At 32.5% G+C, this 19,335-nt stretch overlaps 2 protein-coding genes across 2 annotated transcripts in view; both read right to left on the bottom strand.

Moving 5' to 3' along the window:
• Positions 1–1,249, bottom strand: part of LOC149088307 (uncharacterized) — an 85,899-nt gene extending 84,650 nt beyond the window's left edge. Inside the window, exon 1 of the mRNA XM_089246730.1 lies at positions 1,135–1,249. Within this exon, the coding sequence (XP_089102856.1) occupies positions 1,135–1,136 (2 nt within the window). The 5' untranslated portion in view covers positions 1,137–1,249. The remainder of the gene's footprint in view (positions 1–1,134) is intronic.
• Positions 1,250–3,014: 1,765 nt separating this feature from the next.
• On the bottom strand, positions 3,015–19,305 carry LOC149088308 (vesicle-associated membrane protein 3-like). The gene is made up of 6 exons (XM_089246751.1): positions 19,173–19,305; positions 15,023–15,152; positions 12,778–12,856; positions 11,771–11,850; positions 10,806–10,857; positions 3,015–6,778 (listed from the first exon to the last, which is right to left on the bottom strand). Coding segments are annotated over exons 1-6 (372 nt in total). The 5' UTR covers positions 19,175–19,305; the 3' UTR covers positions 3,015–6,749.
• Between the last annotated feature and the right edge of the window lie 30 nt (positions 19,306–19,335).

Below are 19,335 nucleotides of genomic sequence, written 5' to 3' on the forward strand. Positions count from 1 at the left end.
TTAATACAACTTATTTTCATGGTCCCACAACTCCAACAAATACTCATTAGCATTCGTCTATGTTTTCCCACTTGCAAAGTGTTTTCGTGACGGTTTTTTTTTCTTGAAAAACGTTATAAGCGATATTCACTGCACAAAGCACAGCCCCACCTACAAAAACTACCAACCTCTCGATGAGTATAAAAATAAGCCTGCCGTTCGGAATCAGCAATAAATTGTAGGTCCAGGTCTAATTAGTATGACATTAGAATATTAATTAGCATTTACATCTAATTAGATGTATACAAACTATTTTTTATTTAATATGTACCACACATTGCAAACAGCATATTCACAAAAACCCAGAGAAAATCCGGTTTTTTGCCAACCCTGGTATATGTATATCTAATGTTATAAATCGATGTATATAAAATTGATTTTTTCTGTGTGGTGGTGGGTGCTTGTGTTCTATATACAAATCTACAATTTCAGATCTATCGTCGCCAAATTTTGCATATATACCAAACGGGACCCGACTTGAACGATAGGCTACATTAGTTATAGCTGGTAATTACAACTCCTATTCAATGATAATACATATTAGAAAACGAATGGATTAAACTATCGCCATAGATACCTTATTGTATAACTTAATTGCGTCTCCTGAATGTCGTTCAAACGACGGTAGATACCTTTTTAATGCTCACATAAACTACTCAAGTCTTACAAAAAATTATTTTTGTCACAACACGATTATCTGAACATCATCAATGCATGACAAATGCTATTTTTGAGCAGCTCTAAGAATTTTTACGAGTTATGTAATCGATTCGTGTTACGATAGAACATTTATAAGCAATCGTAGAGCACCTTGAGGAAAAAATACTTGCGAAATCGGGTAGTTAAAAAACTTCTATAAAAATCGAGTTCGATTTTCCTCAAAATAGAATTCAGATCTTTGAAATAATATTATTACAGTTTAAAAGAAAATACATCTGGACATCTAATTAAGAAAAACCAAGATATCCATGAATCTCTTGCTATAGATTGTATAAGAACTATAGCCCTTCGTTGAAAAGCTGTACAGGACACAAGTATCATAACTCGCTCTTTATATACTTAACTTACGTTTTATAACAGGATACGGCTACTTACATGATAAATTTTGTAGGGAAAGAAACGCAATCCTCGAAAATGCTGTGTACACAAACATCCAGACACGAATTTCCCGAAACCCAACTGACGGGTTTTGGTACAAGCAAGCGATTCCGTTTTTATTAGCGAAAGCCTTTAGATTCAGAAAAACTCTTAAGCTGGTTTCTTTTTTTAGTTTTCTTTCTTTCTCGGTAGTCGCAAAACCAGCTCAACAGCCAAGTCATAGTACGCAATCGTATCTTCCAGTTAATAAATATTTTTTTACCTTGGCGGTAAAGCGCCAATAGCATTGGTCACTGCAGCAAGTTATTAAATGACAGCTAGATGGAAACATTTAAAAAGATAAATAAAATTTCAGCTGATAATTGTTGAGGAAAAATTGAGACCTTAAAATCGTTAAGGTCATTTAACCTATTAGCTTAATTTGGTAGTTCTTAACCAAGGGTCCTTTGAGAGGTTTCGGGGGGGGGGGGGGGGTCAGTGAGTTTGGATGAGAAAGCAATTATTGTTTTAAGTGCTGAATATTATTCTCGGAACCGGTCCGCAGCCTTCATCTTGTTGGCGGAAAAAGGGGATACCTGACCTTCACAGTCTTGAATATGAAAGGAAAGTCGATCAGTCTCTAAGCATGGGGGTCTACCCCCAACCCGGGGCCACAGACACATATGAGGTGGCCTTCATGATTCTACTATCGTTGGCACTATGATTCCCAAAAGTATGTTAGTTTAAGGAAAATAGATCTTTTCTGGATATTTATACTCAGGAGAAAGAAAAGTCAATCAGTCTCTAACCAGGAATTGAACGCAGGTCCTCTCCAAGTGCGCTACCATATACATCACTGGGGCATAAACCTATCTTCCTTATTTAACACACTGTGGTGCGAGTATGTGAATTGGTAGGCTGGTACTTCAAGCTAGATTGGATCCCTCCCCAATGATGGATGGTACTTGAATTATATATCACACAACTAAAAACCTTATTTTCCTCATATAATAAAAATATGAATACACGGACATAAAATTTCAATGCCATTATCAGTATGCAATATATGGCAATAATCAAAATAATTTAATTATTTTAATAACATAACAAATTAAAAATAAATAAAACATTAAAATCATTTAAGGCATTGAGATGTAAAGGTGATTTTGGCATCAAGTTTCTTGTACATAGGCAACCACAAATTCCAAAAACATTGTATTTTTTGCCCCTGCAGCACAATCATGAAATACCTGCACAGCTTAAGAATCTGGAATGAAATTGACATGAATGGTAGCAATTTCCTCTACTTGGTTTAGCAATAAATTGTTCTGAATTTTTTTACGTTGGATCAAAATGATGTGTATATATATACGATGTGTATCATTCAAGTACCCCAAATGTAACTGCAGTAGGTTCTCGATAATTAAGCCATGTGCTAGTCTGGCTCTTCCAGTATAATCCAATGTTTTCCCTCAAGTGTAGAGGAAGAAAACATGTCACTTCATATGATATGTGTATGCAGTTTATATTATTAAAATAGGTGTTTATTAATATAAACCCTATAATATACAATTAACTTCCAGTGTGATTTTGGCATATATATATATATAATCTGGCATACCTTCGGTCTGATATGCCCTGGATTAGCAAGAGTTTTTTTGTATTTAAATATCATATAATAAATATTTTATGACATTAATGAGATGACTAATCTGCTGAGTCATAGCATATATGTTGTATACTGATACATAAAATAAGCAAAAAAAAAAAGAAAAAAAAATGATACTAATGATGAAATGAAAATTTTCTATGACTGCAGCTTGATTCCCAAAGAGGAATACAGTAGATAAAAGATGAACTTCAGCCACAACCCTATAATGAGACACAAAACAGCCATAGGAAAAAAATTGCATAATTTAATGAATCACATAAAACTATATATAAAAAAAGGGAAAAAAAAGAATAAAAAATAAATAAAAACTTGTGTTACATTCAATGACTCAACAAAATGTGCTAATTTATACCATATGTGTACATACAATTATGTGCACAAAATGATAAACATTAAAACTTTCTCTTCTGCCAGTATTCAACACTGTCACATTCCTTCAATGAATTTAATCACGCAAAAGCAACATGAAACTAAAATATCACAGTTCGAAATGTGTGTATATATACGGGAAAAATAAAAATAAATAAAAAACACATAAAATGAAATAGTAAATCTTCTAATTGCTGTAATACATCTACATGCACAACCCCCCCCCCCCCCCAAAACAGCTGTTCACTCTCATATTTTTCTAGATGTATGACCTTGACGCTGAGATCAGGATACTATATAATATAATAAGATGATGTGCTAGGGAGGATTTCCCAGACAACCAGTCTCATTTCACATACATTCCACAATAAACTCCACACATTGATTGCAAATGTGAATGACACATTCAACTATCATCACAGGCATCGTGTCACAAACATGAAATGTACATGATTGCAAATGAATTTCATGAAACCACAATTAACAAAAAAAATAATAATAAATAAATAAATAATACCTTTTGATTTAAAGCTGCTTCTAACAAACCATGTGTTGATAATCCATCCCGATATAAAATCAAGTAAAAATAATAGAAAAGCATTGAAAGAATATCCAATAATTAGAATAATCTACTAGTTAATTATAAATAAATACATAGACTAGACGAATGAAGTTAAAAAAAACAATAAAAACCCCTTTCTCTGAGGTTTGTTGATAATTAAAATAACAAGGAGCTACTTTACAAGATACAGTCAAACTCGGTTATAACAACATTGCAGATTTCATGAAATTTTCTCATTATAACCAAGGTTGAAGTTTTAGAGACCCCTTTTTGACAAAAAATGTTTAGATGAAATTAAATACTGTGCATGAAGCTTTTATTTGATTATGATGACCATATTTGATTGAGGAGAAATATGGAAAATCAGGATAATTGATACTTGGTGAGAATTATCGCCAAATATTATTTATAAATAACTCTTGACGAGAAATACATTGCTACTACAAATCTGCTAGAATGTATTTCACTGGAAAAAACTGAACGCAACAAATACGCAAGATAAATATTTATAGTCATATTTATTACTGGTGCAGTTCATTGCATATAAATCATGCAATTTACCTTCATCCTCGATTCTAGCAAAGATAAGGAATTTAAGTAAGCTTCACTGAAAAAATGGACATTTTATAGGGAAATAGTCAGCAAGGGACATGTTTTGTATAACGGTCTTATCAGAAACAAGAAAAAAGTTTGTCATTATATCCAAGGTGGTTGTTTTTCATTGACGTTATAAGCAAGGTTGATTAACATTATTCTCTATAGGAATCAATCCAGATCGAAAATTATTGACGCTCACTGTAGCTAACTGAGTATGACTGTATATGCCTCCATTTATTGGATCATTTCACTTATTGATAAAATAATAATTGCCAAAGTAAAATAACAATTTTATTTTATCATCATACTGATAAAGGCCATCTTAAAAATAGTGTGCTGAAGAAAAAGTACGACCATAGCTGAACTGATTTTCTTTCCTCATATTATTGCTTCAATAAGCTATACTATGTAATCATTGATTCAATTCTGAATTTTTTTTTAATTTATTAATATTTGTGTGTGTGTGAAATACTTAATTCATATATTTCATTAAATCAACAATTTTTTAAAATATAATTTGCTTCACAGGTAATTTTTCTTGCATGATTCTCAGGAAAATGTGTGTGTCAATATTAATATCTGGCTAGAAAGCTAACAATTTTGTTAGTGCCACTAATGGCAATGATTATACGATATTTTAACTTTTGAAGATTTTCCAAAAAATGAATTGCAATTTTTTTCCTATCAATAGTTAGTTTGAGGAAAAATTCGAATTACGTATGAAATATTGTGTAAAAAAAGTGTTTCGTAAAACAGGTTAGGCACTTGATCACTGCCATTTTTAGCAAACATCGCAATCTATAAAAAGGTTTTGTTTTGATATAGAATTACTATTTTCATTAAAACAAGAATGAAAAGAGTTTGTGACAAGCCTGCCATTCGGAAGATCAAACAATTCTTAGATGCACGTCTCGAAAATGAAACTTTTCCTGCTTAATTCTCAGCAAACCAAAAATTAGACAACAGAGGAAATGATCTATGAAGGCGGCATCTAACAGAACACTGTTCCATGTATATTGAAAGGAACTGCAACAAAACATTTCTGTTCTATGAATACAGACAACCACAAGGTGACTAGAAAAATCATCCAATCATCACGAGTTTCATTGATCTGCATCTCCTGTCCCATCATTGTCTGAGAACCCTTGTTTAGAAAGCCATAAATCATTGTTTCCCAGAGGCTTAATTCGTGTGCTATTTTTGCACTCATTAGACACCGCCTTAAGATCTAAATTTTTGCAGGCTAAATATGGCAATGTAAGAAAGTGGCTTTTGTGTATGTAATTTATCAAAGAGACTCAATTAATGAATTTACATGTAATTGTGTTTCAGGTTGTTGTTTTCTTTTTCCTCTTTAGCCGATGTAAAACAGATTTTTATAGATCCCCATGTATATTACTTGTTCAAATGATGCTAGCCCAGCACTTAATAATATACTAGATGTTGGCAAATTATAGGAGGGAAAAAAATAACACATTTGAAGTCCTGAACTTCACATTTCATAACAGAAAAAAATTATCTGTATCAAAATTTAATACCTAGAACAATAAACTAGCTTTATTGTCCTGTTCAAAATTAAACACATCAAAGTGAACCTCCCCATTAGCACCAAAAAAGTCACTAAAAAAATTATATTTTTAAATTAAAAAAAAACTAATTACTGTGTTAAACCTCTCTCTGATAAAATCAAAGCAAACAAAATCCTCAAAAACTGTATATGAATTACAGTATTTTTAAAAAACATTATAAATAATGAATCACACATATTTCGATGGCAAACATCACAGGTTATTAATAACATTTCATATTGCATGCAACACAAGTTATATTTCATTCCTCAGAACATGCATATTATAATATGAAGACACATATACACTGAGAAATCGTAAATAATGTAATTTTCGAATGCTCAATGAAATCAGTGTTCTCACAGAAGTAATAAATAACTGATTGAAAGTCACAGCAAAATTGGGGTACATATATTTTTTTAAAAAACGGTTAAAAGTACAACAACAACACTCATTGACTAGATAAGATGAAAGGCATTTCCATAGTTCATTTTTCACGATCTTAATATATAATATTCTCTACTTCTATTGAAGACACAATTTAATCAAACTATCTTAAATATATATAACATTACAAGATCCCCATTTGCCTTTTCTTTATACATTTGTCATCGTCAAAGACTTATTCTCTTACTATAGTAAATTTTACTCTAACACACACACAGCATTTATAAAACTAAAAGACTGAGAAGAGAAAAGTCAATAAATTAATGTCTTCTAGGCTTAGCTTGTTTATGCAGAAAATTTCTAGAATTAATAAACTCTGCACATGCTTAAAAATTAAAAAAAAATTGCTCAATGAACTCTTGAGCACAAAGTGCAATTCTGTAAAGGATTGAAAAGTTTCTGCTATACATTTCTCCGCCTAGCTACTGTATTTTGAATACGCCCAAGCTGGAAATAAAAATACAAATAAGTTGTAGTTGTGATTATATCCAGTCATAAAAAAACTTCTTAAAACTGTCATGTATGTATAAAAAACACTTATATTAAACACAAAATACAAATGAAAGTACACGTTTTGCAAATAACTTTGAACTACAGTTTTGGATAATTCTTAACTATCTGGGCTCTAAGAATCTATTGAACATTGTTTGAAAACGAGATGTTACTTTTTTGGCCTACAACATATCAAAGAAAGATTTGATATTAGTGTCAAGATGAACTTTGGAAAGAAAAGTTGTTTGTCTCCACCAGGAATGGAACCCAAGTCTTCTTGCAGTCTGCTTTATTTTACAACTGTATTATCTCATCTGCTGAAGAAGCAGGAATGGTTCACCAGGAAATTCGCTCTTAACTCACAAAAAAATTCATAAAATTTCATCAAGCAAACCATGGTTCGACAATGAATGTTTTTCTCTTCGTAAAGAAGTGATTGGTGCATATTGATCTTTGCCATAATTTCAGTCTCTAATTTGCAACAGAATGCCACATTAGAAAAAATTATAAATCTTCGTGCAAACAGAAAAAAATTAATTATTTTAGGCTTCTGAATCATACTTTATCCTCAAGTAGAGATTCGAAAACGTTTTGGAATATCATTAACTCATTCAGAAGAAACAATTCAACTCCAACACAATTCCAAAACAAATTTGGTATGACCATTTCATGAATATTTTCAATACACACAGTCTGATACCCCAACCGTCTCTTTCTTGATTCATCATACTCAAGATTTTTTACTTGATAATCATATAACCCTTCCAGAGTTGGAAAAGGCTATTTTGTCATTAAAATGTCATAAACCTCACGGGAAAGACATTGTTATTAACAAATTTTTTAAAACCCTTTCTCTCTGTAAAAATTGTTTGCTTAATATCTTCAATAATATACTGGAGAACTGTTCGGTTCTAAATGATTGGATGGATATTATAGTCATTTCCTTGTTCAAAAAAGGTGATCTCCTCTCTTCCTGCTAATTATTGCCCGATCTCCCTCATTTTTGCTTCCATGAAGCTGTTTACTACTATCTTGAATAATCATTTATCAAATTGGCTAGAAATAAATTTTACTCGTTCTGAGGGACAGGGTGGATTCTGCTGGGGTTATAATTTCATTGACCAAATTTTTGTCCTTGACTTCCTCGTGCAAAAGTTGTCTCATAAGGGTGGCAGTTTTAGTGTCTTCATCGATTTAAAATCTGCTTTTGATTTCTTTAATCATTCTTTGGCAAGTGTTGGCCAATATTGGACCCAGTGCATGTTTTATCGGTATTCTCCAAGACATTAATTCAAAGGCCTCCATTCAAATAAGATCTTCTGGGCTGACTGACAATATACTTATGAATCAAGAAGTATTGCAGAGAGAAATTTTGAGCCCCCACTCTTTTTTTCACTTTACAAAGACCCAACTTGTCTCCCATTGCATGTTTCTAAATCGACAGAGATAAATTTCTTCATTCTCTCATGTATGCAGATGATATGGTTATCTTTGCTGATTCAATTATTAATTTTAAGTGAAAAATTTCAATTTTTGAGCAATTTTGTATCGAGATTTCAAATCAACTGTCAATGTACAGAAAACGAAAGTTATGGTTTTTAGAAACGGTGGAGGGTTTAAAAATGGGGGAAAATGGTATTATAAAGGTAGCCAGTTAGAAATTGTAGGGGAATTACACCTACTTAGGAGTACCTCTCGTCAACAGGCTCATTTCACGTGGCTAAAACTCATTTTCGTGCGAAAGCCAAATCCGTGCTCAAAGCCAGTTGGCCTATATTCATTTATATAAAACTTTAATCGCTAACCTCAGTTTTCAAATTTTTTCATTCCCTCGTGACCTCAATACTTTTTTACGGGGCAGCTGTTTTGTCTAATAATTACCAAAATGACTTAAAAGTCATTTTTACTCTATTTGCCAGGAAGCTTCTAATATTACCAAGGTCAATCCCTGGATACATGATAAGAGCAGAGCTTGGGCAGCCTCTTTGTCAATCGAGTTGAAGAAAGTTGTTCTGTTGATGTATACTCGTATTTTAGAAATGAATTACTATAGATTGCCTAGACTTTGCCTCAATAAATTATGTTTGGATGGATTTTGACCCTAATAATCCTTGCAATTGGATATTCAATGTTTGGGGAAGTTTGAATGAGACTGGCTTCAGTTTTCTAAAGTTATACATAATGCAATTGTCTGTAAACATTTTTCCCCTCATATAATCTTAGCATTGAAAGATCAGTTACCAGTCCGTTATGGGTAAAATACATGGCACAGGTTACTTCCCACTTAACAAAAAGATAAAAACAAATTTTGAAATTGTGGTATATCCTCTCCTCAACAGGAATCCATATAAAATGATTGATAGTCCAACTGCACTTTGACTTCCACATAATTTATTTTAAAATAAAATCTGTGCAAATGTGGATTGAGATTGCACAAGTTTATTTAAAGAATAAAAGGTGTGATTTTCAAGCTTTAACAGCCTTATTTTTTCTGACATGTTCGTAGTCTTTCCAAGAGTTATAATAGGGACTTCTGTTGCTTTTTTAGATTTGCTTATGTCATCTTCATGAGAAGATTAAAATATATATATATATATATATCACTTTATTCCCTATTTCTTCATCAATGTCAGCATCCGTAAGTCAACCACAATTTTTCATTCAGAGGTGAGAATGCATTTTAACCTCATTTAGAAATGATAAAAAATGTTACTAAGCTGCATCAGTTATTCTAAAATAAATGAATGATAATGCCAGAGGGATATAACTAAACAGATTTCATCATACAATAAACTGCGATTTCAGCACTCTAGCTTTTAAAAAGGTCAAAACATACAAAAACTTTCATATTTTCCAAATGCAGTAGCATTTGCATATGCAAGCACTGAAAGATGCTAATGTCATCCAAGGTTCAGTGAAAGATCAGTTGCAGTGAGAAGAAGAAAGTCAGTATGTATGTGAAACTTGTAACTAAATTATTGCTACTTAGAGCCAAAAAAAGTTCAGATTTTGTTGATTGTAACGTTTCAGTTTAGGCTACATCATGTTCTATTCTGGAAAAGACCAGTAAAACATAGAATAAAGAAAAAACTGAGCGTTAGCCAGGAATTCTGAAAAAATAGACGTTTTTCAAATGCATACCTAAATCAAACTTTGAATTATCCAAAACACGAGAAAAAAAAAAATCAAATTAAGCAGGTAACTTCAACATTGAATTGAATAGAAAACTCAAGGGGAATTAGCAAAATTTGAATTACCCAAAAATTCAAATTAGCCATCTTTACCTGTAGTTTTCCATTATTTAACTTATTTGCAATTCTTGATACATCAATAATTTCAAAAACCAAAACAAAATTCATTAGATTGAATCAATTTAGTTTTTGATAAATGAGCATAATAAACAATCAATGATTTTATGACATGGAATCTTACACTGCTCAACACTGATTTTAGGATGATTTTGGAATGCTCATTTCGAATCTGGCATTGGTTTTGTCAGGTTGGCCTTGGTTATTGAAATATCTAGATAATTCTGGATAATTATCAACTTAATATCATTGAAAGTTAAATTTCAATGGTAATACATAAATAGCATACAAATCACATTTGAAATGTGTGAAATGTAAATCAATCATACACCTAATTTCAATGAATGAAGACCACTGATGTCTGTGATCATGATATAAATCTAATAATATATTAAATAAAATAGGAAAAAAAAATTGATGCAAAAACGATTTACTAAGTTGAAATATTGAGAATATTATATTTTTTAAAAAACTAGTGCCAATTCAGCAAAATCAACACCAGTTTTGAAATCAGCCACCCTGTGTTATACCTTAAAACCATTACAATTTTCTTGAGAACATGGTTTTTTTTAGCAGTGCATCTAAATGGTTAGAAAAAGTTATACTGAAAATGTTTAATAAATCCAGGATAACATATAAAATACAACTTGAGACAAATGCACAATCATACATACCACCAATGACTCCGACAATCACTACTCCGATTGCAACCATTATGATTATCATCTACAAATAAATAAATAACAAAGGTTTTTTAAAGTGAAAAACCAGATGTAATCAAGATACATATAAGCATAACTTAATAATATAACTTCATCTGGTCCCGGCGGAGACCAAATGGCTTTTCTTTCCAAGTTCACCTCGGTATAAAATCCAGAAAATATCTGTTTCCTTAATGTTCAAATCATTTACAAATATATTATTGTATTCTCCCAGTAATAACATGATTTAACAAAGGTGCATAATAATTAGATAACTACAACTATTGCCTCAAATAAGTTTATTTTTATCAGAGTTTTGTCTAAAAACTGCTAAATGAATGGATCAAAAGCATTGGATGTTTTAACATGTTTTTTTTCTTCTTCTAAGTCTTTCTTCTTCAAGGATACAGCTTGGTTGAGGTGCAGAAATGTTTCACCATTGGTCGAAATTAAGAATTAAATGCATATAGTTATAATTGCAATTAACTTGTAATACTGTTATTTTTTCAAGATATAGTTATTATATTGATGTCTTTTGTGGTAGATGCAACTGTGTTAATATTTTTTAAATTTTTTTATTTTTATCCATATATTTTGGTTACATTCCATGTAAGGAACTAAATGTTGCATTTCTTGATTTTTTAATAGTCAAGTATGACTGTATTTGCAGAACATATTTTAGAAACTACTCAGGTGGACATATTTATCATAACTATTACGATATTTTCTTTTACAATTCTCAGCCAGGAGGAAAAGATGCACAATGTTTCTCTTCAGTACTTTTTCATTCATCTATATTTTTACAGTTAAAAATGTTCTGTAAAACATGATTGCAGCTGATTTTTCTATAATTTCCTAATATATAATTTTACTAGAAATTTATATTATCATAAAACTTATATGAACAGATGAACATGCATTCTAAAATGATAACTTACTTTGCAGTTTTTCCACCAGAACTTTCTCTTCAGTTTTCCAGCTTGCTGTTCAAACTGGGATGCCCCTTGTTGTAGAGCCTCTGGTGAGAGAAAGTAAAATGTTAATATTTAAGTATAAAATGTTCACCTATATACTTTGGAAAAATAAAATCTTTAAATTCAGTACTTTCCTATTGCAACTGAGACTGAAACTTGAAAAAAAAAAGAAAAAAAAGTGAAGTATTATGAAGGATAACATTATTTTATAATATTAAATGATGTGTACATGTGCTGTGAATGATCCAACGCATTACAAAACAGTATAACTAACAATTTGGGGATGCCAAAAACACATAATTAATTCTTAAGCCTTGTGGATTTGATGTGATGCACTACTTAGTTATGCGAGTTATGTACTGCTTTAATGCACTATCCTATCATACTCAAATTTATAAAATACAGCAATATCTCAAGCTTACAAACATGTTAACTAATGAGACTTTTTTTTGCATTTATTCAACTTTGTCTAATGGATATGGATTTAACAAATGAACCCCAAAGCAGAATGTGCCAAAATCTGTGACGTGCACCGCAGAACAATCACTCCTACTGCAGAACAATCTGAAAGAAAAAGTGCAGAGAACTCTATTATAGGGATTTTTACAGCAGAACATTTCCAGTCAGCCGAAGGCTTGTTGCAGAACAATGAAAAACATTGTTTTGGGGGGACATCAGGATTTCAGAGATGATTTGGTGGGGCATGGCCAAAAAAACGTTGAGAATCCCTGGTCTAGGATAGAGAGCAATGCAACATGTATAGTGCTTTCAATGACTTTTAAGGATATTGCATGGGGTAATAAAATCCTCAATGATATTCAAGTGAAAGATGTGGAGGTCCTAAATATTCTAAAAATGTATTTTTGAAATATATGACATCCGTATTTGTTATAGGCATCTTTTCCCACCTCGTTGGGCATTTTGCCTGTTTTGCATTTGTAAAAGAATATAATGCACACACACACACATACCTGCTCTATCATCCAGTTCTGAGAGCTTTTGATCCCTTTCAAGAACCTTTTCAACGTTTGTGCGCATAATATCCACCACCTAATTTATACAATAAATTCCATCAGATGGAAAAGCAACAGAATTATATTTTTTTATAATGCTCAACCCTCTACCTGCACATTTATTTGCAGTCACATATCAAAATATATTTATCATTTAAAAAGTTTTATAAAAATCTTTTTTATTTAAAAAGTTATATTGCATGGTCTTGATGAGACGTATTAAGTGGAGCCCGCTGTAATGGATTCAAAACTGTCCTCATCACGCGAAATCTTAATCAAAAACACAAAATATGATTTTAATTTCAAAATTTTTTAATTTTTGCCATTTTATTCTTACAAAAAGTACAACAATTTTATGAGAAACGATGCCACACTTAGCCTATTAAACAATACATATATCTAATGACAGAAGGTTAATACAGTGAAACCTGTATAAAAATTAATTTCAAGAGAATGAAACTATTTTCTGTTCCCAATAGTTTTCAGTTTCATAGAGGTGCACATAAAATTGTATGCAGCGATTTATTTTTATTATTTATGAAAACCTAAAAAAGTTTTGAGAACATCACCCTAACTTCTATAAATCAACGAGTGTTAAACAGAGACATGCATATTATATTATTTTGAATTTTTTCAAGTTTGAGTTTTTAATAACTATATAATTGAAATTTCGTATTTAATGCACTAAAGTTATACTTCAATATAAAATGTTCTCCTGAATAGCAATAGAATAAACACTTACTTTTGCCAAATAAAAAAATTTTTTAATACAGTGAAACCTCGATGTAACAATATTCTCAGAATAAAGAAAAAATATAGCTATAGAGGGATTATCGTTATATTGAGAAACAAAATTATTCTTACGTGTGATCAAATTTATGCTGCTGTTATCTTTTTTACATAGATATTGTTAATACCGTCAGAAAATGTGCTTTTATATATTTATTTGCTGCAAAAAATTGTCATTGATTAATTCATTATAAAAATTCACTGAGATGCATTGCCCCTCTAAAGAGGTTTACCACATAGCACTTTCATGTCTTACACAGAAAATAGCAATACCAATAACTTTAGCTTTCAGAGATTTTGTAGTACAAAATATTGATGTTATTAGGTGCCTTCAGAAGAAGGGAAACAAGTGACGAAGTTAAAATTAAATTCAAAACAATTTTGAACAAAATATGAAAAAATATTGTTGTAGCGGTTTTAAAAATCTTCCAAAAATATCATTATAGAGGAATTTATCATAGTAAAGGATATTGTAATATCGAGTATCATAGTAGTGAGGTTTCACTGTATTTAAAATAAAAATTGAGACATAGCATACCTTTTTAAAAAAAAACAGTGACAATGAGATCAACAACCATTAATGTGTTTGTGAAAGAAAAAAAGATTCTACATATCTGTAACACTTAAATTTTATCTTTTTATACCTCTACATACTCCATTTTTGTATTAAAATGTAATACACATTTCTTGTTGCTGGTGGCAATCTCTATCTACACTGAATGAAAATCTCTGCAGTAGCCAAAACATGGCATCGATCAATTGTGAACAATAATTCAGCCTCCCTTGTGTATTACTTTCCCGAAATTATAAAAAACCTCTTTCACGAAATAGGAGTGTTTTCTAACAAAAGTCACCATTTCCATCATAAATAAAATGCTAAACAAGCTTTTACCAAATTTTGAATAGTAAATCCGCTTCTACACAAGCTCACCCAGAGCCAGTTCAGATAGGTAATAAGCATTCATCGTTTTTCCAAGATGTGAAAGAGTTTACCTAACAAAAAGATGATCAGAACGACTTAACTTTTCTCCCATCCAAAGGAAAAAACTTGTATTAGGCCAAAAATTCTTTCCGTTTTAGCAGGTTTTGTCTTTACAAATTACATTGTCTTATAAATATGCCTTCCATTTCCACATTAGACGGTTTCGTATCATTGAAAAGGCATTCACAAGACTATATTTGCTCTGTTTAAGACAGGTTCCGTCTCATACAATGACAGTCTTAGACAGGTTTCACTGTAAAAACATTTGAAAATCCTGATTTAGGTGCACAATAGGTGCTCCTGGGAGATTAAAAGGAATAACAATAATACTTGACTTCAAGCTCTGTGGGAGAACAGTGATGACCATCAAGACAAGCCTAATACTTCGGAGAAGTATGTTGTCGTAACTCAATGAGCTGTCAGATTACTTACTTCATTGACCTGAGCTTGTGTTTGTTGTATCCTCCTTGACGCTGCCTGATGCTGAGGATTTGGCGGCCTTGGTTCCTCTGACTGTGGAGCACCTTCCTGAGCACCTTCGGCTGGTTGCTCTGGAGCTGACCTGAAAATTACAAAATAATGTCTTCTATGATATACAACTTTTGATGACGGGTGGGGGGGTTAAATGATGCTTACGTCAACCACCCCCCTCCCCTATAAAAATATAAAATATTCTCAATGGCATCTTACTCTGTGTGCTAAAAACCTTTCGCTACTTTGTGGGCACCTGAACTAACATTCTCCTCTACAGTCCTCTACAGAGCCACTTTAGTGATCTCTAAATGTTCTGTGGATCCTTCAAGTGATCTGGAAGTGCCAAGGCCACTTAAATGCTCTAGAAATGTGTCGTGGGCAGCTTAAATGCTCTGGAACTGTGCAGAGCATCACTCAAGTGATCTGTAATTATGCCACAGATCACTTAGGTAATCTGGGAATGTGTCTCGCTGGGTTTAAGCTAGATATAAAATTCCTTTAGTAAAAAAGCGAAAATAGGGGGAAAAAAACTTTGGCAAAATGCTACAATGTTAATGATTTATGGTTGGATGTCTTTTTGTTTCGTACCTCTTGTACTCATTTTTGCGAAAGTGGCAACTACTTCACATTCTAAGATTTTCTAACTGACTTAAACCGTGTCACTTAAAATTATCTCTAAATATGCACGGACTGCTTAAGTGTTTTGGCACTGTGTGGACGTCACTTAAGTCAGTGGTGCGCAAACTTTTTGAAGCGCAACCTCTTTTCGACAAAAAAAAAAAAAAACATTTATTGTGGCTACCCCTACATAGGTTGACCATGTCCTGCGACCCCAACATGGGCTAACCATGTGTCCCGGTTTTCCGGGACATTCCGCTTTTGATAGAAAATGCAATGCCCTGAAAGCAGGTGCGTAGCCAGAAATTTTGTTCGGGGTGGGGGGGGGTCTGGTTTCCTCCCCTTCGCTACGCCCTTGTTTGAAAGGCATTTTTTGGAATGCTTATTTCAATTTTCATTAGGCGATATTGGCTTCCAAAGATATTCAATTTTTTTAAATATCATATAAATATTTACTTTGTTTTTTGATGTGATTAGTGTCCCTTATGCAAGATGGAAGTGTAGTGAGGCGTATGGTCATTGATTTTTGTATACAGGTGGATTAAGAAAGAATCATCAGGTTTCAAAATGATTCGACACCTGAAATCGACCATTGATAAAAAATTTTTAATAAAACGTAGACACATTTTCTTCCCGTATATTCACACATTAATTATCATTCTATTTTATGTTTTTAATTTTCGAAAAATACACAATTTTGAAATTGGGTAATTCTCTTGAAGTCACCCGCCTGCAAAAGTACTAACTTGATATCATCCGCCGCATGCAACAGAGGCATGGATGTAAAAATTTCCCTTTTTTTATCAACCGTTTGGATACCTTGTTTTGCTATCTAACTTGTGCCTGAAATGTGAATGTGTATCCCTATTGAAATACACATTACAAAACATTTTAGGGGTAGAGTTCATTCAAACATTGTAAACATTAAAACATCATTTCCTAACAGGTTTTTTTTGCAAGGACATTGCACATTCGTGATTCTGGCATGACTGAGTCGATAATATTGATTATTGTATAAGTAGAATTTGTTAAAATTACATTGTTTGATGGATGGTAATTAGCTCAATTGGCGTAAGCAAAGGGGGTTTTAATTCCCTCTCAAGCCGCGGTTATAATGTTATTTTGCAGGAAAAAACTTGAACTCCCCTTGAGAACAAAAAAAATTGACCCCCCCCCCTCCCAAGAGAAAATCCTGCGTACGTCTATGATTAGCTCAGCTAAATAAAGACATTCTTTAGTTTAGACATATTTTCAAATAAAAATGAATTTCTTATTGGGAAATTTTTATTTTGGAGAAACTCTCGTGATCCCCCTAGTTCATTCAGACCCACGGTTTGCACACCACTGATTTAAGTGATCTGCGAAGGTGACACTGGCCTATACTTGAATGAATCTGAAAATGTGCCATGGGCCACTCGCATGCTCTGGAATTGTGCCATGGGTCACTTAAGCGATCTGTAAATGAGACGCTTAGTTCATTTTTACAAAATTAGGTTTGAGGTGGCTGGCCGCATCAGATAACCCAAATGGCCATATTTGGTCCACAGGCTATTGGTTTAGCATATATGGCTTAGAGGATAGGTTGCAATGAATTTCTTAAAAATAAATTTTGAGTTCTCAGTCTTCAAATAGCATTGCAGCAAACAAAAATTGATTACAACAACATATACAGGTGTTTTTCTTCAAAACATTTTTTTTGAAAAATATTTTTTGCATCAAAAAATAAATTTTTGATCATTTGGTGGGGAGGGGGGGGAGGGGCATGAGCTCACTATGCTCCCCCCTGCATACATCTCTAATCCCAATTTGCACTAAGAGATGCACTGGTGTCTCACACAGTGTAAGAAACAAGACAACTTCAGGAGAGAGACGTCTTGTTTTTGTACGGAATTAGTTCAACGTGTGGTCGCCTGATGATATTGCTTTCTGTATTGCATCAGTAAAATGCCTGGACCACTTGTGTCCCATATTACAGGACATTCCTATAATTTTTGCAGTTCTGATTTTTTTTTATACATTTGCACTATTTTTTCAACGATACTTATTTGTGAATTTGTAACATTTACTAAAGTCGTCAATTCACACACATGCAGGGCTTTCATATTTATTTGTGATAATTATGGCAAAAATGATAAATATTTTTTGCACATATTTGGCTAACGCTTTGTCCTCACTTTTTTCAGAAGTTTAATTGAAATTGTGACTTCTTCTGACAATGTTTTTGATGACAATTTGCAATGTCCTGTATTTTACAGATCATTTAAAATCCCAGTTAAACAAATTTTATTTTTTCCAATGAAATATGGTCATCACATCATTTGAATATTTTTGTGTGTGAAATACATTATTTTACTGCAATTTGTAACAGTCCTTTATTTCCACACCCTTCAGCAGTTTTAGCAGTAATTAGCAAATTGTACTTTTTTGTAAAATTTAGTGATATTCCGTATTTAAGATCATAATTTCCTGCATTCTTCTTCTTGATTATGTATGGTGAAACCATATGTATATTACTAATATCACTTACAATGGGTGAATAATTTTCATCAAGTTTGCCTTTGGCCATCAAGGCACCTTTGGTCCACAGTTTGAGAAATGCTGCTCTGGAATGTTTTATTTTAATCTCGATCCTACAAAATGTTGTTTTGATTGTTATTGTTTTTATCACTTTTTTTTAATCGTCATTTTCCCATTTCATGGTTCTGGTAAACTTTGTTTTTGCAAGAAAAACATCCAATACACAGCATTACTCAAATCACACTCTTGGCAACTTTTTGTCATGCTTTCGAACGTTTTTCTTGCCAAATCACAACACATCATCGAAAAAATATATTACAGCTGTTCCAAACATTTGTATGTCAAGTTGCCAGTTATAAGGCCCCTCCAATAACAAATTTGTATTTGTACCGTTGCTAACTGGATGTCCAACACAAACAGTAAATGTAAAATAAATTCAACAAGGCTATTAATGATTTTTACTGGCAAGTTAGTTGCAAATATCCTCCCGATGATGCAACTGATTTGGCAATTTCAGAGGCGGAATGGAAAACTTGCATTACTCTTAGCTGTAAAAGCATTTATTAAAATTTTGAATGCGATTTCAAAAAGAAAAAAAAAATTGAATCCTATAATTTTGTTTTGACTTTGAAACATAAATCCCAACCATTTGACTTAGATTTGACATATCCCAATGTGAGAAGTCTGCACACTCCATTGATTGAACTTGATTTAAGCTCTGGGCGTACCAATTCAATACTCGATAGATACGCTTGCGAGCCGTAAATAATTAACCATTTATCATTAGAAACATTTATTTTTTCATACAATAACATAATAAGCATCTGCAACATGCGTAAGATCATTCACTACTATGTATCGATCGGGGGCAAAACAGCCACTACATGAAATCGCATCTCCTCTATAGGCACTGAGCTCTACAGAGGAAAAAATGAAAGGCGGAAAAAAAACGTATAAAATTTTTAGGTCTTACATTTTGCACAGCTTACGTAGTTAACGGCGACCGAAATTATACTAAAGAGTTCCTAGATCACGCACTGTTTTTCCATGGAAAAAGACACGCCGAAATAAACAAGACTGCAGTGAATGAGCGCAGTGACGTCACTAATCAGTGACCGAACTGAAGATAGTGATGA

This window comes from Pholcus phalangioides, unplaced genomic scaffold, assembly GCF_987345545.1.
Source record: "Pholcus phalangioides strain wild (caught in Gottingen) unplaced genomic scaffold, Ppha-v1.0 ptg000003l_1, whole genome shotgun sequence".
Taxonomy (NCBI): Eukaryota; Metazoa; Arthropoda; class Arachnida; order Araneae; family Pholcidae; genus Pholcus; species Pholcus phalangioides.

Excerpts from the sequence above, each read along its gene's own strand:
- LOC149088308 (XM_089246751.1), bottom strand. Across the intron at positions 12,857-15,022 it reads CACAAGCTCAGGTCAATGAA|GTGGTGGATATTATGCGCAC; the intron begins GTAAGTAATCTG and ends TGTATAAATTAG. Across the intron at positions 11,851-12,777 it reads AGAACTGGATGATAGAGCAG|AGGCTCTACAACAAGGGGCA; the intron begins GTATGTGTGTGT and ends TTCTCTCACCAG.